Source organism: Mirounga leonina, unplaced genomic scaffold, assembly GCF_011800145.1.
Source record: "Mirounga leonina isolate KUSES-001 unplaced genomic scaffold, KU_Mleo_1.0 Mir_447, whole genome shotgun sequence".
Classification (NCBI taxonomy): domain Eukaryota; kingdom Metazoa; phylum Chordata; class Mammalia; order Carnivora; family Phocidae; genus Mirounga; species Mirounga leonina.
The window spans coordinates 4,805,590-4,832,989 of NW_023270757.1; the positions used below are offsets into that span (position 1 = coordinate 4,805,590).

Genomic DNA, 27,400 nt, shown 5'->3' on the forward strand with positions numbered 1-27,400 from the left:
TACAGTGACAGTGACCACTTACCATGGTGAGCACTGAGTAATGTACAGAATTGTCAAATCACTATGTTATATACCTGAAACTAATATAACATCGTATGTCAACTATGCTTCAATAATAAATATTTTCTAAAAAAGAATACAAACTGAAAAAATTAGTTCAGAAAAGTCACTGAACAAACAATAACCACTAGAATAAGCAGCAACAACCAACACCAGGGAAGGAGGAGAATCTGATTTCCAGAGTTGCTACACTGTACTATTTAAAATATCCACTTTTCAACAAAAAGTTATGAAGTATGCAAAAAGATAAGAAAGTATGGCTCATACATAAGAAAAACAGAAACTAATAGGAACTCAGGAAGCCTGAACATTGGATTTACCACACAATGATGTTAAATCATTTATTTTAAATATGCTTAAAGTGTTAAAGGAAACTGTACAAATAACCAAAGGAAACCATGAGAACAATATCTAGGAAGATATAGAAGACATAGAAAATACAAATAAAAAGATAGAGAGCATAAAAAGGAACCAAATAGAAATTTGGGGGTTGACATATTCAAAGTGCTTAAAGGGGACAAAAACCTGTCAACCAAGAATTTTATATCCAACAGAAATATTCTTCAAAAATGAAGGAAAGGGGCACCTGGGTGGCTCAGTTGGTTAAGCATCCAACTCTTGATTTCAGCTCAGGTCATGATCTCAGGGTTGTGGGATTAAGCCCCGTGTCAGGCTCTGCACTTAGCATGGAATCTGCTTGTCCCTCTCCCTCTCCTCCTCCCTCCACTCACTCTTTCTCCTCTCTATCTGTAAAATAAATAAATAAAATATTTTTTTAAAAGGAAGGCGAAATTAAGCCATTCCCAGATAAACAAAAGCTGAGGGTGTTCATTACCCCTAGACTTGCCCTAGGAGAAATGTCCTAGGGGAGTCCTTCAGCCTGATATGAAAGGACAACAGACAGTAACTCAAATTCACATGAAGAAATAAAGATCACCAGTAAAGGAAACTGCACAAGTATATATAAAAGTCAGTAATAATGTAATTTTGATTTGTAACTCCTCTTTTTTTTCTATATAATTTGAAAGACAACTCTGACAAAACTGAACAGAGAAATAGTCAACAATAATAGTTGAAGACTTCAAAATTGCACTTCATTAATGCATAGAACTATACAAAAGATACCCAAGGAACTAGAAGACTTGAACAGCAGTGTAAATCAACTTAATAGACATCTATAGAATATTCTACACAACAACTGCAGAATACACATTCTTTTAAAATGTACATGTAACATTCACCAAGACAGACCATATTTTGAGCCATACTGCAAACTTTAAATTTAAAAGAATTGATATCAAACAAAGTAGCTATTCAAACCCTACAGAATTACATTAGAATGCCATAGCAAAAAATATTTGGAAAATGCCCAAATATTTTGTAAATAAAACAACACACTCTTAAATAATGAATAGGTCAAAGATGAAATCACAGGGATATTACAAAATACTTTGAGACAGATGAAAACAAAAACATAACATACTGAACACAGTTTTCAATGAAAGCAGGGCTCACACAGAAATTTTTAGCTGCAAATGCTTACATTAAAAAAGAAGAAAGATCTCAAAGCAATAACATAATCTTCTACCTGAGGGACACAGAAAAAGAAGAGCAAACTAAGCCCAAAGCAAACAAAAGAAAGAAAATAATAAAGATTGGAGCAGAGATAATAGAGACTAGGAAAATAACAGAGGACATTAAGAAAACCAAATTTGGTTCCTTGGAATGATCAACAACACTGACGAACCTTAAATAGACTTGCCAAGAAAAAAAAAAAGATTAATTAATTACTCTAATCAGAAAAAAAAGTGAGGACTCTACTACTGACCTTATGGAAATACAAACAATACTAAGAAAATGAACAATGTATGTCAACAAATTAGATAACCTAGATAAACTAAACAAATTCCTGGAAACATATAAACCACCAAAATGGACTTAAAAAGAAGCAGAAAATATGAATAAATCTATTACAAGGAAAAAGAATTAATAAATAAGCAAAAAACTTCCAACAAAGAAAATCCCAGGACCAGATAGCTTCACTGGTAAATTTTACCAAATGTTTACAGAATTAACACCAATCCTTCTCAAATTCTCCCAAAAATAAAACTGAAGTGGAAGGGCCACTTCCTAACTCATTCTAGAGGTCAGTATTACTCTGATATCAAAGCCAGACAAAGATATCACAAGAAAACTGTAGACCAATATCCCATATGAACATAGACACAAAATCCTCAAAAAAAAAAAAAAATACTAGCAAACTGAATCTAGCAACATATTCAACATATTCAAGCAATTATACATGATAACCAAGTGGTATGTATGACAAGAATGCAAGGATGACTCAACATACATAAATGAATCTATGTAGTACACAATATTAATAGTATGAAAACTGAAAAAAAATCATTTCATATGATATAGAAAGAGCATTTGACAAAACCCAATAACCTTTCATGAAAAGAAAAATTCAAAAAACTAGGAACAGAAAAGAACTTAATCTGATGAAGGACATGCTCCTAACATCATACTTAATGGCACAAAACTGAAAGCTTTTCCCTTAAGATTAGGAAGAATGCAAGGATATCTGTTGTCATCTCATTGCCAGGACTAGAAGTACTAGTCAGGCAATTAGACCAAAAAATAAAAAATAAAACAAACAAACAAAAATAAACAACAACAAAAAATGAGGCATCCAAACCAGAAAGAAAGAAGTAAAACTATCTTTATTTGCAGATGACATGATCTTACATATAGGAAATCCTAAAGAATCCTCAAAAGAAATTATTGGAGCTAAAAAAATTTAGCAAAATTGCAGGATACAAAAGCAACATATAAAAATCAGTCATATTTCTAAATGCTAGAAATTAAGAACCAAGAAATGAAATTAAGAAAATAATTTCATTTACAACAGCATCACAAAGAATAAAATACTCAGGAATAAATTTAAGCAAGAAGGTATAAAACTTACACACTGAAAACTATAAAAGTTGTTGAAAAAAATTAGAGAAGATCTAAATAAATGGAAAGATATTCAATGTCATGGATTACAAGACTTAATATTAAGATGGAAATACTATCAAAATGCCAATCGCCTTCTTCTTCATATCCTAAAATCATATGTAATTGATCCTAAAATTCATATGTAATTACAAGGAACCCTGAAAAGTCAAAAAAAATCTTGAAAAAAATCCCCAAAGTTGGAAGACTTAAAATTCTTAATTTCAAAATTTACTACAAAGCTACAGTGATCAAAACAGTGTGTGGTACTGATATATGAGGATAGACAACATATAGATCAATGAAACAGAATTGACAGCCCAGAAACAAAACCAAACATCTATAGTCAATAGATTTTCAACACAGGTACCAAATGGGGGAAAGAAAAGTCTTTTCTTTTTTTTTTTTTTTTTAAGATTTTATTTATTTATTTGACAGAGAGAGACACAGCGAGAGAGGGAACACAAGCAGGGGGAGTGGGAGAGGGAGAAGCAGGCTTCCCGCCGAGCAGGGAGCCCGATGTGGGGCTCATTCCAGGACCCTGGGATCATGACCTGAGCCAAAGGCAGACGCTTAATGACTGAGCCACCCAGGAGCTCCAAGAAAAGTCTTTTTAATGAATGGTGCTGGGATGGGGCGCCTGGTTGGCTCAGGTGGTTGAGCATCTGCCTTCGGCTCAGGTCGTGATCTCAGGATCCTGGGATCCTGCTTCTCCTTCTGCCCCTTCCCAACTCCCACCCCCTGCTTGTGCGTGTGCTCTTTCTCTCTCTCAAATAAATAAATAAAATATTTGGAAAACTAAATAAATAAACGGTGCTAGGATGACTGGATAGCCATGTAAAAGAATGAAATTCAGTCTTTGAATTATACCATATACAAAAATTAACTCAGTATGGACTAAAACCTAAATATAAGAGTTAACACTGTAAAACTCTTTGGACACAACACAGGGGATTTCTTCATGACCTGCGATTTGGCAATGTATTCTTAGATATAAAACCAAAATCATGATCAACAAAAGAAAAAAAATGTACTTCATCAAAGTTAAAAAACTTTTGTCCATCAAAGGACATTATCGAGAAAGTAAAAAGACAACACATAGAATGGGGTATAGGAGTGACTGCTTAATGGCTCCTGGGTTTCTCTTTGAGGTGATGAAAATATTCTGAAAACATAGTTGTGATGGTGGCATGACACTGTAAATGCATTGAGAGCCACTGAATTGCACACTTTAAAATGGCTAAAGTGGTGATTTTTTTTTTTTTAGAGAATAGTTCTGTTTTTTTCAAAACAGTTGAGAATTCAACTAAATAAAGAAGCATGTGTATAAAAAATGCACCTCATGGAAAATTATGATTTTGTCTTCTCTTGTTATTTTTCTTAACCCCAATAACCTAAAATTAGCCCAAAAAATTTCTTTTTTTTTAGCCCAAAAAATTTCTTAATAAAAAGTTAACTTCTGACCTACATTAAAAAGTCATAATATATTACATATATATTTACATATAAATAAAATAAAACATCTGTTTCTTTGAAATGAGGTATATGTTTTTAGATGAAAATGACTGGCCTTCTTTATTAAATAGTAGTATCAGTCCCAAATGGGATTTAAAAAATAATATCCAGTCAACTGCTTTGTATAATGCAATTTCAGGATTTGAAAAGTTGACGGTAATGTACCAAGTTTAAAGACTAACAAATATATCTTGAAATCTGGAATTGTGATACCTCCAGCTTTATTTTTCTTTCTCAAGATTGCTTCCACTATTCGGGGTCTTTAGTAGTTCCATACAAATTTCAGTATTATTCTAGTTTTGTGAAAAATGTTGGTATTTTGATAGGGATGGCATTGGATCTATAGATTGCTTTAGGTAGTATGGACATTTTAACAGTATCAATTCTTCCAATCCATGAGAATGAAATACCTTTCCATTTGTTTGCGTCACCTTCAGTTTCTTTCATCAGTGTTTTATACTTTTCAGAATACAGGTCTTTTACCTCTTTGGTTAAGTTTACTCCTAGGTATTTTATTCTTTTTGGTGCAAATGTAAACAGTGTTCTTTTCTTAATTTCTCTTTTTGCTACTTCATTATTAGTGTATAGAAATGCAACTGATTTCTGGGTATTATTTTTGTATCCTACAACCTTACTGAATTCATTTATTCTAATAGTTTTTTGGTGGAGTTTTTAGGGTTTTCTACGTATAGTATCATGTCATTTGCAAATAGTGATAGTTTAACTTCTTCTTTTAACTTCAATCAATATGGATGCCTCTATTTTTCATGCCTGATCGCTGTGGCTAGGACTTCTAGTACTATGTTGAATAAAACTGGCAAGAGATGAGGGGAGTGGGAAATACAGGCTTCCAGTTATGGAATGAAAAAGTCACAGGAATAAAAGGCACAGCATAGGGAATATAGTAGGTTAATATTGTAATAGCATTTTATGGTGATAGATGGTAGCTACACTGGTGGTGAGTATAACATTCCATATAGACTTGTTAAATCACTATGTTGTACACCTGAAACTAATGTAACATTGTGTGTCAACTATACTCAAGTTTTAAAAAATTAACAAATATCAATAAAATGTAATTGCTTTTCCAAAAAACCCCCAAACATTTAAGTTCTCCAAAAGTTTAAGTTCTTTAAAGTGCAAGAAAAGAAATAATGTCTAGGGGCACATGGGTGGCGCAGTCAGTTAAGCTTCTGACTCCGGGTTTCAGCTCACGTCATGATCTCAGGGTCGTCAGCTCAAGCCTTGCATTAGGCTCCACACTCAGGGTGGAGTCTGCTTAAGACTCTCTGTCCCTCTCCCTCTGCCCCTCCCCACCCCCCTCTCTCTCTTGCTCTCTCTAAAATAAATAAGTCATTGAAAAGAAAAAAAGAAATAATGTCTTCATGAAAACAAGTTCTTTCTATTTGATCATTGTGTTAGAAGTTCTATTAGTATTAAAATTTAATTCAGCAGGTAAAAGTTAATTTTATTCTAGAACAACGGGTGCAAACCTTGAAAACACGCGTGCTTAAGATATATAAATAGCTATACTATTTGACTATGTACAATAAACTGGACTGAAGAGTCTGGGTGTAACCACAACCATTTTTACCATGGAAGAGCCTAGATCCTCCTTCTGTACTACGCCCAGTTTCTCCAAAATGGCAAAATGCCTCTGCACAGTCTGAGTGGCCAGAAAAATAAACCTGCAAAAGCTGGCATGAGGACCAGCTGGCGGCGCCTCCCTGAGAGCTCAGAGTGACTCTCTGGGCCATTTCATAGCACCCATTCATCCTCACCCAAACTTCACAGAAAAGAGAATTAGGCCAACAGTCAATTAGCCTTTCCTAAATTTTCACTTCAAGCTCGAAAAGTAACTGATAATTTTGAAACCACTATATAAATAGAAATTTCCAGAAGGATTAATCAAAATAATTAACTACTAAATCTGAAGGGGAAAAAAGGCATAAACCAAAAGTAAATCTACAGTGGCTCTAGGCCAATTCTAAAGACTCTTTCTTTCCCTATGACACAAAAATCGAAAGATGAACTGCAACTGAAGAACTGTATGATTATAATTGTCCTATTGCAGGGGCGCCTGGGTGGCTCAGATGGTTGAGTGTCTGCCTTCGCCTCAGGTCATGATCCCAGGGTCCTGGGATCGAGTCCCGCATCGGGCTCCCTGCTCCTTGGGAGCCTGCTTCTCCCTCTGCTTCTCTCTCTCTCTCTGTCTCTCATGAATAAATAAAATGAAATCTTAAAAAAATAATAATAATAATAATTGTCCTATTGCAGTCAGTCTTGATTATATTTAAAATACATATTGTGCATTCTCATAATGAAAAGGATAAGGCACAACATCTGTATTCCACACTGATGATAGTCTGACGTCAAAGTCCCTTCCTCAAGGCAGCTGTCATCCAACATTTTTTTCCTGTAGCTGGGAAGACGAACAAACAATTGGATTTCAAGGCAACATTAACCGTATATAAAGGTATGCCATATATACAACATAACTGATTTCTCCTATCAAAGGTCTCACCAAGTGCAAAAAATTCTAACCAAAGATGTCTCTTTTCCTACAAGTCAAATTTCAGGTTTCCAGCATATATGGATTTGATGTGACTATGTTTACACTATACTGACTGACTAAACTTTTTTAAGTGGGGAGGGGGAGAAATCACAGTTCCAAACAATACTACTTTAAAACATAGCATTCAGAATATGAGGTTTTTTTGAAAGTGCTTTTGGTGATATGAAATAATGTTAGTCACTTTCAATATCTAAAAGAATAGAGAGGGGCGCTTGGGTGGCTCAGTCGGTTAAGCGTCTGCCTTCGGCTCAGGTCATGATCCCAGGGTCCAGGGATCAAGCCCCGCATCAGGCTCCCTGCTCAGCGGGGAGTCTGCTTCTCCCTCTCCCTCTGCTGCTCCCCCTGCTTGTGCTCTCTCGCTCTCTCTCTGTCAAATAAATAAATAAAATCTTTTTTAAAAATTAAAGAAAAAATAGAGGGCTAGCGTTTCTAAAATGTTAAAATATATTAAATATTAGTTTGCTAATGTTTATTTAATATCTGCTTTTTAAAAGGCTTTGTTTTTTGGGTATTTTTAAGTGACTTACAAAACTATATTATATAATAAATTTGATGCCCAAAATTACTATAAATATGATTCATTCATGAATTCCACGTATCTTAAAAGTACTAGGTATCCTTATTTCTAAAAAATTGTCTATTAAACAATAATAGACACACATAAATTATGTTTCTCTACTTTTAAATAATGAAATGAACATATCTTTGACTGTGGAATGTTAAAAAAATATACAGTGAGTTAATACATTAAGTTTTTAGTAATATAACATCCTTAAGTGCTACTCATCACTACAAAGTAAATGTTAACTTATACAGAAGTAATCAAATTTGAAAATAAGAGTATTATTAAATATATTCAATTTCTAGTTTAAGAACACATTCTTATAATACGGTAAATTACAACTTGAAAAGTACTGCCAAACACAATACATTATGGCTCCTCTCTTATATACATATATAGGATAGTAGGTTTGAGAGTGGTAAGAGGTTAGACAGTGTGGTCAAACATTTTATCATATGAGACATGTAAGAATCATAATGACCTCTGGTTCAGTCAGCAAAGACCACAAATAACTCAAGTGCAATTATACCAGTTGGGAGAAACCACTATTTTTATAGTTTTATCAAGTAAATAAAGTGAATTCTGAAGAAAGTTATGAAATATCACATCGTATAATACAAACTTTTAGTTATTTGGAAGGATCTTTTTGTTAATTTACTTTTAAAGACAGTTACAAAATGAATTAAAATATCTTGAGGTTAATAAAATTAATGACTAGGAAAACAACATCCTAACACAAGTTGAATGATATTGAAGGAAAATTATAGTACCTTATGAAGCATATTTTCTACTGTTCTCATATGATTAGCAACACATTCTTTGTCTCTAGAAAAAAAATTAAAATGAGGTATTAGTAAAACCCAAGTCTTACAACAACTGTTACACATTTTAGTGTAAGTAGATATTATTGAAAAATAAGGTTTGGTTATTATTGTACTCCTTCTAAAAGTGCAAAATCTAACCACACTCCCTGGTATATTTCTGCATTTAACTCTTATCTTTAGTTATATTGCCTGCCATAAATTAGAGAGGGAAAAAAATCTTAAGGATATATTCAAGGTTTAAAAAAATAAGAGTGAAAAAATAAATAAATAATAGAAATTTTTTTTTAAGTGAAAAAGAAAGAAAAAAGAAAAAAGAATGATTACATTATTGGTTTAAAATGTGCTAGAAAGAACTTTCATTCTTTTGGTTTCTAATGAAAGAGATTTTATTTATTTTTTTTTTTAAGATTTTATTTATTTGAGAGAGAGCAAGCACATGAGAGGGGGAAGGGTCAGAGGGAGAAGCAGACTCCCCGCCGAGCAGGGAGCCCGATGCGGGACTCGATCCAGGGACTCCAGGATCATGACCTGAGCCGAAGGCAGTCGCTTAACCAACTGAGCCACCCAGGCGCCCTAATGAAAGAGATTTTAAAAATCATAGTGGTGGAGATACATTTTGAATGGCCATACTATGCAAAATAATATTTTCCTTTCTACATAGGCTCTTTGTGTTATAATTGCACAAAAACCCTCTATGACCTTGACTAAAAACAGGCAAAGTTACTAGTTTCTTCTATCAGCCTTGTAGATTGAATTTGGCCTCAATAATGAAATAAAAAGTTTGGATGTACAGTAAGGGGAAAATAGTTAACATCAGAACAATGTTACATGGTGACAGATGGCAGCTAGATTTAACGTGGTGAGCACTTCTTACTGTACAATGTACAGACATTGTACAGACATTGAAACACTATGTTGTATACGTGAAGCTAGTACAATACTGTATGCCAACTACACTTCAATAAAAGTAAAACTAAATTAAAAGTTTGGATTAAAATACCGAAGACAAAAATTTAATGGTAAATTATAAATTGAAAGCTGTAAATAATGTATTAGCTCTCCAAATCTCAAATTAACTTTCTTTCGTGCTATAAGAACATGTGCCCATGGTCACAGATCATAGACATGTACAGATCCCCGAATTAGCAGCAATGTTTTGGAGACACAATATGAATCTGGAGACTTTATAATCTTGTTCCCATTCATCTAAGAATTTTTAGAGCTGCAAGACGCACTGGAAATAACCTAGGCTAAGCTTTCCACTTGCCATAAGGAAAAAGACTGAACAATGACAACAAAAAGCTGATTTAGTCAAATTCATATTTTTAAAAACTGACAATCACATATACCTAATATGGTGGTGCAAAATTACGGCACTTCACGATTTTCCAGAAAACTACCGGTGGGCATTCAAACCTGCCAATATTTTGGCCTTGTGTAAACTCATTTTTTCATTAGTGTGAGCAATTTCCCAAGCCCAGTGGCAAAGTTGTGGATATCCTAGATGGCAGATCCCCTGTTCTGTGATTTAGTTTACAATCTACATTGTCTCAAAAAAAAATTTAAGTAATATATATGTAAATATATATATTTATATTTATATTTAAAATTACAGGGACTCAGAATTCCAAATTCAGGAAATACTGAGTTTATTAAAGTTAGATGTTCTTTAATCCATAAATAGATTTTCTTTAAGCCATGCTGTTGTACAAAGGACTGTCTTAAAGTAGTCCATGAAATTTGATGTGAGGAACAAATAAAAATACCCAAGAGAGAACTGTTCAATTTGAACTGCACAGTGTATGTCAACTTGATTACCTGGTAAAAGGAAAAACATTCTCATCGCATTATTATAGCTGCCCACTCTGAAAACTGTGTATTTTTTCTATTGAACATATTAGAATATACAGCTATAAAATTAAATGAATTTTCCATGATCTATATGTTTTTATTGCACTTAAAAAGACATTATGATACACGTGTTGATTATATACTAGCATTTTTTTATGGAAATATTACTTACAATATTAGTAGACCATATGCAAAGCAAAATTTGGGGGGCAATGGGGCAGAAGGGGATGAGGAATATGTGATAGAAGGAACTATGAAAAACTTTTAAATAAAGAGTATTCCATTTCATATTAATGAAATCATGGTTTCAAACGTGTAACACTACAACAGAGCCCAAAATACACATAATTCGAGGTTATATAGAAACTTAACACCTTTCCAAGGTTTCTCAATAAAATATACATTTAGCATGTTGAGTTAAGAGTTTTCTTTTTTGAGAATATATCAGAGAATTTCAAAGAGAGACAGCTGTACTTTTGTTTTCTAACACTGTATTATCCAGGGCTAAAACCCAGAGCATGAAAGTAAGAATTGATCTTTTGTCTGTTTTAAGTGATCTCCCCAAGGTCCGAGTGCTCACTTGGCTGCCATGCGGAGGGCACTCTCTGCATCGTGGATGTTCTCCTCCAGCCGACGCTTGTCCTGCTCCAGCTGGGTGAGATGTCTATTGAGCTGACGCAGAGATTGATCTTTTCTTCTCAGCTCCATCTTTGCCTCGGAGAGACTCTGCAAGCAGACAGAAAACAGAGTTACTTGTCAGCCCTGATAATTAACTTCAATTTATGCCATAGGCTATTAAACAAAGAAGGATACAGACTGACTGAGAAGCAGACTTGGGTCATTACACATCAAAGTTTAACAAATTTTCTGCAAAAATTTTACATACTTACTAATTAGAAATGATAGCTCTGATAAAATTTTGAAAAATATTTAGCTACAAAATACAACTATTTTATTTTTTTTAAAATACTGAAGGGCAAATACATTTTATTCTTGCAAAAAAAACATCTCATTATGAAAACCTTCAGTTACCTTTTCTTTGAATGATGAAGAAGTAAAGATTTTCAGGGGAGAAAGCACATGAAATTTACAGTCTATTCGAAACAAGAACAAGCATATGGACAAAGTGTGTATGTGAGTGAGGGGAAGGTGGATAAGGATTACCAAGAGAATGGGGAACCCAAGATTGAAAAATACCATTACTTTATTTATGAATAGATCCAAAACAGGTTGCTATAGACATCTCAGTGAAATAACTGGACTCCATAGTAAAACTCATTTACTTCCCATTAAGTAACTCGCATGTCAAAGATAACAGCACAAACGCGATTAACACCTTTCATCTAACAGAGAAAGCTACAAATAATACTTGCATTCAGAATTATTTATGTTCCATAAATATTTTTCTACTCACAGAAGTATAAAATCTGTTGATTGATATTTTGCTCTTTGCTTTAATCTGAAATATTCCCTTAGCACAAAAATTTCAAGACGTGAGTGCACGACTCTATTTTGGAACTTTAGGGCTAAAGGTCATAGAATCAGACCTCACAATTTAAAGGAGTATTTTCTAGACAGGGATCACAGGATCCCTTAGCACTAAAAATCTGCTCATTCCTTTGCCAATGAAATTTCTAGAATATGAGCTTACTAGTTTTTCAACTAAATTTGTTATACAGTGACCTAAACAATTGGTTACATAGACATAATATCTTCTTCTTTCTCAGAGTTTAGGCACACATTAATGTCCACTGCTATGCTTCAAATATCCAGTTAAGAATAACCAAAATGCTATAATTTCATGTTTAAAATAATGCATTCACAATAGGTAGCATAGAAAACTCAAACAGCCTGCATAGAGCTAAAACAGTTAACTCACTCTAAATGCTAGTACATTGGAAGCAATCAGCAGTCAAATCAGGTATTTTAAAATGGTAAAAGTTTTTAAATTCAGTATTTCACTTTTCAAACAATCAAGCTGCCCACAGACAAACGTAAGTTTAAAAAATTAAAAATAAGCAAACGGTGATTACTTATTAGATATAATATTTTATTTTAATCTTCAATGTTAACAGATCATCAAGAACATCCCACTATAGAACAGTCACTGATTCAAACCAACTTTAAAAAGACAACAAAGAATAGATTGTTAAAGGCCATGCTAAACCCAGGGATTTTGTGCCAATGTTAAGATATTTAAAGGCACTGAAGTATCATGAGATTTCTCGATTTAAAAAAGTAAAATCCATTTGAGTCCTTTTAAAGCCAGTATTTCTGACATCTTTCAGTTAATAAAAAATGCTATTTTTCAGATATGAAGATAAAACTAATGATCCACTACCAGTTATGCATAAAGTTCGAATTCTTTTTCCAACAGAAATAATGGGTTTGTGCCAATCCGTTCCACCTCTCTTGCTCAGTAACTGTCATGACTAGCCGTGGATATTTGTGAGGGGTGTTCAGGGTGCTGCCTCTAGCCTGGTCCACAGTGAAGTTCACCGGTCCAGTCTGAGAGAAACCCACGACCCTGGCATCATCGCAAAACCACACTTGACTTTTCAGCACTCTTACGCCATCCTTTCAAAGACCCTATAACTCACAGAATTCAAATTTCTACTATATATCCAAATTTTCTTGTTTTCCCCTGGCTTTCGTTTTCATTTCTCAGGGACAATGGCAGGGAGCTACCAAAGTCTCCTAAAGCTTGCCCTATCTCAGAATAGCTGAACTTAGCCTGTTCTAAGACTGAAATTGCAGAAAATGAACAAAAAGTGGTGTAAACAAAGCGGTGTAAGTCACACTTCATTATTGTGAAAATGAAGAGATAGTACTCATAGTGCCATAAGTTATAGACACAGAATTCCCATTGTTAAAAAGTTGAGGTACATTACAGTGGAATCCACATAAATCAGTGGGTCCTAAGGTTCATAAAGATGTGCGCAAAACACCGAGACATTAAAAGTGGTTCAATATTATGTCTCTTCCCTAATATTCACCTTTTTTGGTTTTGATGATAGAAGTAGAAATCTTTAAAAATCTCAACACTGAGTTCGAAGAAAGAAAAACATATTTATATGTGTGTGTATAATGTATATACGTGTGTACCTTACCATATATAAAATATAGTATATGTTACATATTTATATAAAACTTTAAGTTCAGCTTTTCTTTTCTCTTGTTCAGGTTTATCTAATTAAAACCCACCATAAACTTTATGGACTCTAATATTTCCAGCCGAATGACTGAAACCAAGAGGGTGAGCCCCTAGGCAGCAAGGCAACAATGATAAGCAGCAGGTTAACCACTAATTTCTCAACCAGGGTAGATTGTGAAAGTGTGATGTTCTGATATCCAAGAAACTGTTCAGGAGAGACTAGGATAAATCAAGTTTAATAACTCTGCTCCTAATTGTTCCCCCAATGCTCAACTCTAATTACTTGGAGAACTCTCCTGACTGTCACCTGATATTAAGTTGTTGGAGGCTGAGCCTGGAACAGTGAGATAATCAATAAACATTTAGTGGGGAGAAGAATGAAGATCCTGTTAAGCAGTGGGAACCCGCAGCACCCAAAGCCCTTCTGCTCATGAGAAAACCTGTGGGACAGCCATAGTGATTGCAAAGCAATAATCCAAAGCACTGTTTTTAGGCCTTGAGGCCTTTAGGCAACAGTACATTTGAGGAAAAAAGGTTAACACGGTCACCCTAATTACAGCCCACTTTCACATACTTCATATAGAAGCGAAGACAAGCCAATTAGGTAGAAAGGAAGATAAGGGAAGTTTTATTTGTATACTAATTAAACCCCTGATGAAATTAAAGTAAAAACATACAGCTCTGTAATTGTGTCTGAGAAAGGTCACTTCAGGTTCAGTTATCAGAACAGCACAGCCTTGAGATACTTCACTTAATCCACAGTACAGCCCTCATTTTGTACTCAGGTCTTAATATTTACCAAAAAAATAAAAAATTCAAAGCCTGATACTGCATTTATCTTTAAACTGTGTTGTGAACAATTTTAGCTGTTAGAAAGCTAATGGTAAATATGATAACAAGAGTTTTTAAAAAGAGAGAATATTCTGCCTAGGTGAGAATCGATGCCACCATTCTGCCCAAGATTCTGAGTTTTCACCTTAAAGCCAAAATGTTTTAAAGCTAATTTTTACAACAAAGTCCCAAACTGATTGTACATCCAAAGCTACTCTGCAATATATGTATTGTATTTCTTTGGATAATGGTGTTATTGTTCACCTCCACTGACACCTCTCGCAGTCTGGGGGGGCAAAGGGGGGTGGGGGCAATGCTTTCACTAAACTACTTATAAGAAGATATTTTTTACATCTGGTTGTTTTCCTAAGGCAGTCATGAAAAGCTATTTATTCCTAATGAAAGCTGGCAAGAAAAGTATGGATACCGAGGACATAGTTAAATATAGGGAAGGCTTAGGGATAGAATACATGCTAGATGTGACTATTAAAAGCCCCACACATTTTCTAAAATGTCTTTTTTCTTATTTGTAGTTTCTGAAGTTCCCATACAAACGTGCATTACTGTTCAATAAGAACACAAGTTATTTTTTAATTCACACATGACTTCATATTTCTAAAGCTTTAAATGTTTATTAAAGGTAACACTGGTTTTCATTGTGAATATAAGTTAAAATTCTATTAGTTTGCACCTATGAAAATATTTTGTGTGGTGGAAATTTTTTTAATAACTGCTTTATGGAGATAGAACTCACCTACCACATATTCACCTTTTTGAAGTGTATACTTCAGTAGGTTTTAGTATATTCGCAGAATTGTGCAACCATCACCAGAGGAGGTCCGTTTTAAGGAGGAGAAGTTCTTTAAAAAAACACTTGTCAGGGCGCCTGGGTGGCTCAGTCGTTAAGCGTCTGCCTTCGGCTCGGGTCATGATCCCAGGGTCCTGGGATCGAGCCCCGCATCGGGCTCCCTGCTCGGCGGGAAGCCTGCTTCTCCCTCTCCCACTCCCCCTGCTTGTTCCTGCTCTCACTATGTCTCTCTCTGTCAAATAAATAAATAAAATCTTTAAAAAAAAAAAAAAAAAACTTGTCAAAACAACATAGCCACCTAAACATAGTATCTCCCATTTCAGCAAACTCAAATTTTAAACTACACAAGATATGCAAAGTTTATCATTTTGTTCAGTAATAGTTTCAAAAATATAAAATCTCTAACACGAATTCTCTGAATTGGAATATTTGATTAATAAATGAGGTCCAGTCCAAAAGTTATCTGAATGTGCACAACTCTCCGATTAATAGTTCTGGATGTTAAGGGAATCGTCCCACATGGTTCTTTCTCATAAGGGTACAGTGTAGCAGTGTTTTACACCATTAGGCCAGTGAGGAAGACCGAGCCTCAGGAGATACCACTTTTACAGATTCTCTTTTGCCTAATGGGAAATATCTATGGATCCACATTCCTACAGACTAAAAGCTAATGGCTTATTCAATTTGGTATAAAAGTTAGTCATACAAAATGAAAAGCAAGACAACAACACACGTGTTATAAAGAATGATGCTACATTTCCTGGGTCAGGGGTAAAAAAAATCTGTTATATATTTTTTAAAACTTTACTGCTGTCTGACATAATTTTTGAATAAACATTCCTAGATTGTGATAAATTGGGAACAACATCTCAGGGCACTAAAACTAAGGTTGAAAAGGGAAACAGCACTGTCTTCAGCCCTACTCTAATAATGGGATAACTAGAAAAGCATATCAATCAAGAACTGAGTAGCTGCTGGGTGGACCGCACTAGGCTAGCTGCCACAGAAAGTATAAAGCTAAAATGATACCAACCATCAAGTTTACAACTGGGCATACAAGTTATGGCTGAAACTAAAGAATACCATATTTTATAATAGAGTGTGAAAATCTGTGCAATTAGACAATTTACAATAAATATACAATAGTAAAAGATGCTGGTATGTGGCAAAATTAATATATGGATAAATTTTGGTTCTTAGTAGTCTATATTTTAGATGGATAGTTTGAATTAAAAGTTCTGCAGATTTTAGGTTATCTTCCTTAGGGACGCTATCTTTTATTATTTTCTAATAAAAATCCTACACAGACGGTAAGTGACATATTTATAAGCTGCAGTGAAGATGAAATACCTCACCCACTTTTGGGGTTGAATAAATGACAGTCTAGTTACAACTCACATGTCTAGTAAGACAACAGATGTGAAAGTGTCCTATAAACCAAACAAGGCTTCATAAATTTAATATGCATAATTAATGCAATACTTACACTTCTCTATGCAGTGTCATTATAGTCTTCTTTAAATCCCCACCTACATGTGCAACTTCTGAGTCTCTATATCATTTCTACATCATCGTTTAAGTATATATATATATATACATATGTAAATATATATAATTTTTTAAATAACTATTTCTATCACACTTGAAAAAGATAAAAGGAAATTAACTAACCCAATACAAAGTAAGTTACTTTTATAAATAGGCCATATGGTAGATGGTTATCCAAAAAATGGAGCCAATGAGCGACGAAAATTCACCTTTAAAATTTCAAAGTATGCTGTAAGATTTTGTTGTATAATGGTTTATGGCTATTGGTACCATATTCTCACATATTCCTTTGTAAATGTCCTCTTACATCCCATCAATATAAAAGCAAAAAGTTAATCCTTCGCAGTAAACTAACTGAAAGCGATCAACAGTAAAATATAACAGAAAGAAAAGGAACCTCATACAAGTGTTCAAAGTATATTGAATGCTGTTTGTTCTAAACCTCACATAGATACTACAAAACCCGGGTAGACTAAAAGTGTTAGGTAATGATAAGGTAAAGTGGGAGAGACATAGTTGAAACACATTTCAGAGGACCAAAAAGGAGGATAATAAAGAGAATCACGAGAGCCCTCTCAACTGGAAAATGCACTCCGAAAAGTATAGAATGGACACGTGGTAGCTAGATTTACTAGGACACATGGCATGGAAGCAGTGATGTGGCAGGAATATTTTCCCAGAGTATAAAACAAACTGCATCTTGCTTCACCACAGGCCTTATGAAACAGAAACCGGCTGCAGGAGACAACCAAATGACGCTGCTCTAATAGAATCAGCTCTTGGGCGCCTGGGTGGCTCAGTCCGTTAAGAGTCTGCCTTCGGCTCAGGTCATGATCCCAGGGTCCTGGGTTCGAGCCCCACATCAGGCTCCCTGCTCAGCGGCAAGTCTGCTTTTCCCTCTGCCCTTCACCCTGCTTATGCTCTCTCTCACTCTCTCTCTCTGTCTCTCTCTCTCTCAAATAAATAAAATCTAAAAAAAAAAAAAAAAAAAAATCAGCTCTTACGTGGCCTCTAAGTTCCCTCAGTGAATCCCTAAGAAATAGAAGGGGAGAGAATACACATAGGTTCTTCTTTTGGACCTTATCAGCTACAGACTACCCCAACAGGTCCCAAAAACTTCACACAGATGATAACCTTAGCTATGTGAAGGTCCAGAAAGTTGCTGAATTCCCTGGCAATATTTTAAGTGAGTCAAGCTATGAATTAGGTTGTAGAAAAAATATCATTTAGAATTAAATGCTGTTTTCAAATCACTTGAGAATTACCTAAAACTACTAAGAAGAATTTGAAAAAAATTATGAATAATGTATAAAGGCCTTCATATAGTTAGGTTGCTGACATTTAAATAAAAAGAAATTATTGTTGGAGGAATTTTTCAATTTTAAGAATTCTTTCTGTGATATAATTGAATAACAGCTTAGGTAATCCTATATCATAATTAAAATACCCTCACAGTAATATTTTCATTGTGCTACAGAATTTAAATGACTATTTATCTTGAATATGCTACATATTAAATAATATTAATAAAAGTAAATCAAATACCAGCTGAGTAAAAATCAATTATTTAAGAGAATCTGAAGGTCAAGTGTAAATTAGAAAAATAAACTTAGGTTCTTTTAGACATAAATGTAAATAAAACAAAGTCCAAGTTTTTTCTTGAAAGTCTATTCATTGGATGAATTTTTGTGTATTAAGTATTATATCACTGATTGCTATCTTAATGTTAGAAGTATAATCACAGGGGGGAAAGTTCTAAACACTACACCTTCACTAACATGTACCAGCTGGAGCATTCCACTTTTGTACAAAGACTCTAGGCCTGTTCTCAGACAATGTCTGTCATGCCGTAAGTGTTCAATAAATGTTTACAATAAATCCTGGGGGGGGGGAAGCTTGAGTGACAACTGAACCATATGACTGTCATCACACAAACATTGTTACATTAACTCATTTGATTCTTCATAGTCCAGTGAGATGGTTCACATTATCATTCCTATTTTACACACAACACAACTAAGAATCAGAGAAGTTAAGTAATGTTCCCAAGGCCATGTAACTACTGAATGGGTTTATGCCAAAATGTGAGCCCAAGTCACAGCACACTAAATCCTTATTCTTTATCCTGCACTATAATGATATTAGTAACCATCTCTCCAGAATTTCCATAAAATCCACTAACTGGGAAATCCCCATGGAAATGTAAAACCAATATTCCACCTATTTCTCAAATAAGGTAAGGTATTTCAATCTATGTAAATGGCTGCTTTCTATTTATATTTAAATAAGCTTCATAAGGACTTTAGTATTATGTAATGGCATGCTTTCAACGTCAAAAATCAAAGCATGCACAATTCAAGATTCCCTGTGCGAAAACAGGATCACTGTCATCATTTATTAAATGTACTAATGAAATTTAAAAATATATATTTGCAAAGTAAGGATGAATTATATAGCACACCATTACAGTATAGAATTTTATATATTTCAAGACCCCAATTAGGCCGCTGCTTTTTTTCAACCTTTTGAAAAGCAGTGGAATTCTCTGTCTCTTTCCTTTATAAGTCAGCAACAATAGCATTCAACTTTCCCTCCAGATCTTGAGATTTAGCTGCCCAGTAGAACCTCAACATCTTAAAGATTTATTACAGGATCTCCACACTATCACAATATATATCAAACTCTATAATATCAACACTTGTAGCCAAACCCACCTGGTAAAGAGATCTTAGCTAAAAAGTCATCTACATGCCTAATTTAAGACAAAAATGCCACCTTTGAAGAACTGACACCATACAGATTGTACCATAATATTTTAGTAACAGAAGAATTAGTCATTAGTACTGATATTTGTTAGTCAAAGATGTGAGAGTAGAATTGCATTTGACTGAAAAGAATCCCATTACACTTACTCTGAAAGGGATAAAGGAGAGGAGGTGGGGAAAGGGAAAGGAATTGAAAGAGAGAGCAACAATTCAAATCCAGTAGTTCTGGTGCCACTCCAGGTCATAAGAGGTGACACGGACAAAAGCAAATGGCCACTACAACCAAACCTGTTGTTTCACCTGGTTGCCCTCACATGGCTCCAATTCTGCAAATACTCTCACAAGGAGGTAAAAGTGAGAGTGAGTCTCCTGCACAGAAGATGTACTTCGGGCGCCTGGGTGGCTCAGTTGGTTAAGCGACTGCCTTCGGCTCAGGTCATGATCCTGGAGTCCCGGGATCGAGTCCCGCATCGGGCTCCCTGCTCGGCAGGGGGTCTGCTTCTCCCTCTGCCCTCTTCCCTCTCGTGCTCTCTGTCTCTCATTCTCTCTCTCAAATAAATAAATAAAATCTTTAAAAAAAAAAAAAGAAGATGTACTTTCATTCAACTTGGCCTCTGAATGTACACCAACTTCATTTAGTGCCCAACCGAAGAAATGGTACCATATTCCAACATGGAGGAAATCCTGGCTGTTCTGGATTTGTTTAGAATATGTTATCTCTAATTTGGCCACTCCTGAAGGGACTTCTTAAGGGAATAAAGATAATTAGGAGCAGTTTATTGAATTGGGTAGACTCGAAGGGGTGAGAAGAAATAAAATGGCTTCATCCTTCTTCCACTAATAACTTCAAATATTCCATTAGATTTCCCTAAAGTAAAAGACACTTTTGATTATATAAGATTTTTGCCTTATATGCTGATCCTAAAACCTAATCTCTACATAGGATGTGACTCTACTGTATCTATTTGTAATCGTGCCTATTCATGCCAAAGCCATTAAGAAGAATAATAGTAATAATAAGAATAGTTAACACTTCCTGAGTACTAATCTTATTAACTCTGTGAAGTGTGTACTACTATTATTCCCACTTTACATATGAGGGAACTGAGGCATGGAGCCCAAGTAACTTGCCCAAGATTACACAGAGCCAGAGTTCAAAACGAGGCAGGGTGAGATATAACTAAATAAATACATAAAAACGAAGAATATTCTCTTCTTTGAAATGACTTCCTATCTAGAAAGATGAGAAGAGGTTTCGAAAGTGGTTGGTTTTCTTTTTCTTTTCTTTTTTTTTTAAAGATTTTATTTATTTATTTATTTGAGAGAGAGAGAGAGCACAAGCAGGAGGGAGAGGGAGACGCAGGCTCCCCAGTGAGCAGGGAGCCTGACGTGGAACTCGATCCCAGGACCCCAGAATCACAACACAGGACGAAGGCAGCCGCTTAACCAACTGAGCCACCCAGGAGCCCAGCAGTTGGTTTTCAAGCTAAGTGTTCAATGTTGTGAAGATCATTCTCAGCAGAATAAAATGGCATGTTCTGAGAAATAAAAGAGGTAAGGCGTGACTGAAGGATGCCATTGATAATGGCAGGAGAAAAGACTAGAAAGCTACATGCAGGCCAGGTGTGGCCAGAAAACTAGACTTTTAATCTTGCAAGTGGTTTGTGTACAGTATTCCGCAGAGATGCATCCAGATAACTTGGGGGCAACACTTGAATTAACGGACTTCCAACTCCCTTCCTTCTTTCAACCAGACTGTGTTTTTTTCTATGAGCTTTTGTGTAAGATTATGTTCAAAGAAAGGTTCTATGGCTGAGTACTTGCCAACTATTGTCATAGAAAGCTATGGGAAGCCACTGCAGGATTGCTAGCCTGAAGCAGCATTCTCCAATCTTGGTCTCAGAGATCATATATACAAACCATAACTACCAAATTAGAATGAATGCACAAGATCATTCTGGCCATACTACAACAGCTCATTTGCATCTTCAGCTGGAATCTAACAAAGGTTTAATAAGATTTCACCTTTGAGTATTCAGTGATGTACTAGATATACTAGATTTAAAAGAATTTTTAAAAGAACTGGCTTGTAGCAGAAAGTTTTCCTTAGTATGCTAAAAGGTATTATATCAAATTCATGCTTATATTACTCAAGCAGAGTAAATATTACTTTATATAAATGCAACATCCTAGTCATATATTTTCTATTTCTACTAATAATTATATGAAATCCTGTAAGTTATTTGAATCCTATGACAGTGAGCCATAAACTGAGTTACAGCAGAAATATATGATGAAAAGAATACATTATTTTAGGAGCACAAAAAAGTGATTAACAGCTAAACTCAGTGATTATTTTCTAAGAACAACACTGTTTGGTCTATAGTTTAAAAAGGTCTTTTTCAAATTTTACCAATAACAAGTTAGTTATTATGTTGGGTCCTTCTAAAGAAAAAAAAGTTACCACTAGCAATAATCAGTAAGTTATTTCTAAATAACTAGAAGGGCTGGTATCAGCTTTCGCATTATGCTATTACCCGTGACAGTTATTTTTTTAACATATCTGAGTGAAATATGTAATTTTTAATCCCTCTTCCTCCTAATAATTATAGAAAAAGAGATTGAAGATGAGTAATACAGATGGTGTTAAAACAAAGATCCAGCAACGGTTAGCAATTTCAAACAAAGTATTAGGAAAAAGCAGAGAGATGGGCCCAAGGCTCAGTGCAATTTCTTGAGAAACTTAGGAAAACTTGCATCTTTGGGTAGTAACAGTTGAATATATATATATACATATATACATACTCCGGGGAAGTAACAAACAATTTGGCAAAACGCATTATTTTATGGCTTTGTTTCAAAGGGAATTATCCTGTGTGAGGATGTATGTGTGTGTGTGTGTGTGTGTGTACACACGTCTATATACCTACTCAATAAATAGTACCATTTTGGTTATAAAGAGCTTCCCATAAAATTAGTATAGTTTACATTTCTGATCCCTCTGTAATCAACCCATTCACCTGAAGAAAAACACACAGCTCTTCTATCCCTCTAAATGAGCGAGATCACCACCTAGTGGTGACTCCTTGAAATGTCAGGCATATGGCTTCTGGAGCCTAGAAAATGCTTTATGGAATGTGGTTAACAGAATCTACATATTCTAGAACGTTCAAGTTTATTTAAAGAAAAACAGCAAAATACTCTGAATAATCTTCTTCTTTTTAGACTAAGAAAAACTCTAGAGCAAGAGAGAAAAGTGCCAACTAAATATATGGGTCCCCACGGGGCACCTGGCTGGCTCCATCAGTAGAGCATGCAACTCTTGATCTTGGGGATGTAAGTTTAAGACCCATGTTGGGTGTAGAGATTACTTAAAAATAAAAATCCTTTTTAAAAAGTAAAAATAAAAATAAATAAATAAATATACGGTTCCCTGTTTTCAACCCTTCTAGCAAACTTGGGGAAAGAACTATAGGTGATAAAATGTAAAGTTATACCAAATTCAGTCCATATGACTAACTAGAAAACAGAGTCTTCATCTTTTCAGTATATATAAAGTTTTTAAGAATCAGTTATTGTAGTGGATTGTATTTGTTCCACCTCCCTGAGGGGAAAGTATACTCTCTCCTGTCCCACTGATACCTGGCTTGACCATGTAATTGGTGGTGTCTCTTCTGGAAAGAGGATTATATATACCCTATCTCATCAGATTCAGGAGCACCCACATTTCTTTCTTTGGCCAACGAAATTTGGACAGAAGTAAAATAATGTTAATTCCTAGTAGACACAAGAACAGCAATGTCCTAAATAGAGGCCATTACCACAAGATCAACAGTGTCCAAGATAGGGGTTTCTCTATCAGCCTTATTCACAGAGTGAGAAACCTATGAAACAGAAGCACAGCTGATCCATGATAGGTAGATACAAGGCATGAGAAGTCTCTTGTAAGGCTACTGAAATTATGGGGTCACTTGTTACTGCAACATTACAAAGAGTATCCTAACTGATACAGTTCTATTCCTACATATAACAATTTACTCTAGGACTTTTTTTTTAGATTTTATTTATATATTTATTTGTTTGTTTATTTATTTTAGAGACTGTGTGTGTGCACGTGCATGTGGGCAGGGGGAGGACAGAGGCGGAGGGAGAGGGGGAGGGAGAGGAAGAGGGAGGCAATCTCAAGCAGACTCTGCTCCAAAGACAGAGCCCTATCCGGGGCTCAATCTCACGATCCTGAGATCATGACAACTCTAGGATTTATGCAGCTATAAAATCATTAGTGGATACTTCAGAAAATCAGTTTCCAGCCTGATTTAATATTAGATCATCAATAGAGAGGTGAATTTTAATTAAATATTAAAAAACACAGCAAGTCGGGAGGATGGGTTAGCCTGGTGGTGGGTATTGAGGAGGGCACATTCTGCATGGAGCACTGGGTGTTATGCACAAACAATGAATCATGGAACACTTCATCTAAAACTAATGATGTAATGTATGGGGATTAACATAAGAATTAAAAAAATTAAAAAAATTAAAAAAAACACAGCAAGTCAGTTGATTTTAATATAAAAATATGATAAAAGTATATTGCTTTCTTACAGAAAAATACTGAGTTGCACACTACAAATTAAAATAAACTAATATGGGGGCGCCTGGGTGGCTCAGTCATTAAGCGTCTGCCTTGGGCTCGGGTCATGATCCCAGGGTCCTGGGATCGAGCCCCGCATCGGGCTCCCTGCTTGGCGGGAAGCCTGCTTCTCCCTCTCCCACTTCCCTTGCTTGTGTTCCCTCTCTCGCTGTGTCTCTGTCTGTCAAATAAATAAATAAAATCTCTTTAAAAAAAATAATAAAATAAATAAAATAATATGTACAGCTATAATTGATAAAAAAATTTTATTCTAAAACCTTCTCTATATTTAGTGTATGTATATTTTATTTTAATATTTTCCACTCAAAGATATAATGAGGACAAAATATGTCTAAGCAATTCTTTGTTCTTTTTCTTTTCCTTCTTAAAAAGAAATTATATTTATTGACATTTTAAAATGGCCATGATATATTTCTAAATTTAAAAGAGGGGTACTATAATACTGTAAAACATGACACCATATTTTCAAATACATCTATGGTATACTGTATACATTACTAATATGCATGCAAATATATTAATGTTTACATTTAAAACTTTGAAAGGTATATGCCAAAATGACAACAGAAATACTCTTAGTATTTTTCCATTATTTTCAACATAATATGTATAAACTCTAGGTAACAAAAAATGCAACTGTCACAATTTTTATAAGATCAACTTTCATCACAAAACCTTAATTTAAATTTATATACAGGATATCATAACAATAGTAATTGAAATTGATTTTGTAAATGTGCTCTACTAAACAAGGGAAAGAAATTAATCAGTTATATAACCTTTTATCAAATGCATATCAAATATGCAGTTACATTTAATCACTATCATTTATCCAACTCCTTGGGAAAGAAGATTAGAAGATTTCAATGATTTGTTTCCCTTTCAGAGAATAAGCAGTAAGGGGCTTAGTATTCCTTAAGCTAATAGTCACATCATAATACATATCCATCTGATTTAGGGGATTTTGCCAAACCCCCACCATAACTAAAGTTGTTTCTTTTTAAGACTTTTAGCCATAAATGCCCTAAACCCACACTCTTCATAGACAAATGATTTTCTAAATTCCATAAGGACTCTATGTCTGTTCTGTGTCACAGGACTCAGATCAGAAAAACAGACGAATTCTATTTCCATCACAGAAGCGCTGTTGATGATTCTGATCTGCTTTGATACTCTAACTTTACTCCTGAAATAAGATGAAACCACTATAAAGGTGCTTCCTGTTTCATCCATCACAGAGATTTTCCTTGTTGGTGCTCTTAACAATAATCCTTATTACATACACCTCCCTAACTACATTTTGGAATTTGGCAGGTTTTTGGCTATCAGAAGACAAAACTGACAAACTTACTTTACCCTTTAGTTTCAGGCATTCAAATTTTATAGAGGTTAATACTACCTTATATATAGTTTTAATTAAAACATAGTAAATAATACTTGCCAGCATTCCATAAGACCAAAGCATGACAAAGTCATTCATCAGGTAACCCTTTAACTGAAAATACTAAAATAAAATGCAGTATTTCAAGATCAGTAAATACTGGTGTTTTCTGAAATCTCATGTTAAGTTAGCAATGTAAGAGTGAAATATTAGTAAACTTCCAAATAAAACTCGAGCATGTTAATTAAATGTTTCCTATAAACAGAATGAAATAATGATTTAGAATTCTTAGCTCCACATAGGGGTAAAATTACCTCTAAAATGAATTAAACATTGCCATATAATCATGTCAGAAATGTAAACATATAATTAGATAATTACCTCCAAAGTCTGAGACATTTATATTTATGTTCATTCCATTACAAATGTAATATTCTAAAGTTGGTTACTATATTTGATCAGAGTTAAATTAAATTATTTCTGAAACAAAACCACCACTGAGTCTCAGATTAATGAAAACTAAAACACATTCAGAGAGTAAATAAATTTTGATTAGTCCTTTAAGTTATAATATACTGTTAACTAATTTAAAAATGGAGCCATCGAAACAACAAATAATAGTATTTTCATAGTTAACCATGGAATGTTTGTAATTAAACTGTACAATTTGGGTCAGTTTTGTAGTGCATTCAAAGAAAATAATTTTTCTAATAGAGAAAGTCTTACTATTCTCCGCATCAATAAACATCTCTGGGTTCTGTTTCTTGTTCCACCAATTACTAGCTCTATGACCTGGGGCAAGTTAAATTCTCTGTGCCTTGGTTTCCTCATCTGCAAATTATGGATGATAATACTTAACTCAAAAATTGTTTTACAGAATAGATATTGTCTGCAAATTACTTAGCAGAGTGCTGAGAAAATCATATCTAATCAAAGAACAAAAATGCTAACAAAATGTACACAGTGCTGAAGCCACAGTCCACGATGGAGATTTATAAAATTACAGAGAAGCCCTTCTGAGAAATCCAAGTCATAAACTTATAAAAATGACATAAAATACTTTTAGCATATTATCAGTTCAATTAATCACAGAAACTAAAGACTCACTTAACAGTGGCAAAAATCAACTTCAGTCATTATATACTTCCTGTGGCATAATGTAAATGAATATCATTCACAAAATTGCAAATAGTTTACATATACTTGAAAATAGTGGTTTTCAGACTGAAATGTATATTTCAGATGAAATCACAACCTCATTTAAGTATGCAGGGCCAGGAGATCAAATGCCAACCAGAGCCGAATAAGGTCAAATTAGAAGAGAAAGAGATTTGACTTGACTATCACTGAGAAGTGTATTCGACGTGTGCAGGCCCGCTGTGGACTTATCTGTACTTTCTTTGGCGTTTAATAACCCAAAGTTGGAAAAATAAAAATTTCTGTGGACTTAAACTTTAGTGAAAAGGAAACAGAGATCATGGGGAAAGTTGATTAAGGTGAAAAGTAAAGGCACCCTAAGGAAACTTCTTGCAAGCTGTACTTCTCTACGGAAAAGCAAGACAAACAAATAGGAGGCCAGGGCAGGGGACAAAAAAAGAAATCAAAACCAAAATACCCAAACACCCTCTAACTAACTATAAGGGACTTTAATATTGCAACAAAACCAGAGAAAGAAAGAAACCCAGAAAAGTCATATGCATTGATATTCAGGCTACCAGGAAAAATATGATTTCAAACATTTTTTTAAAAGACAGTTTTGTAGGCCAATTGATTCCTTTTGCACATTTCAAGGTAAAGTAGTTACTTTGTAGTTGACTCGGTAATATAATAAAGATCTCTCAGGAATCTGGATTTAACAAGAACCCTCTCTGTTTT

The 27,400-nt window shown here is 34.5% G+C and overlaps 1 protein-coding gene across 1 annotated transcript in view; it reads right to left on the minus strand.

The window, feature by feature from the left end:
- CCDC171 (coiled-coil domain containing 171) overlaps nt 1-27,400 on the minus strand; it is a 304,487-nt gene that overhangs the window by 79,922 nt on the left and 197,165 nt on the right. The window contains exons 23-24 of the mRNA XM_034987955.1: nt 10,968-11,113; nt 8,483-8,537 (exon numbers count right to left, since the gene is read on the minus strand). Of these exons, the coding sequence (XP_034843846.1) occupies nt 8,483-8,537; nt 10,968-11,113 (201 nt within the window). The remainder of the gene's footprint in view (nt 1-8,482; nt 8,538-10,967; nt 11,114-27,400) is intronic.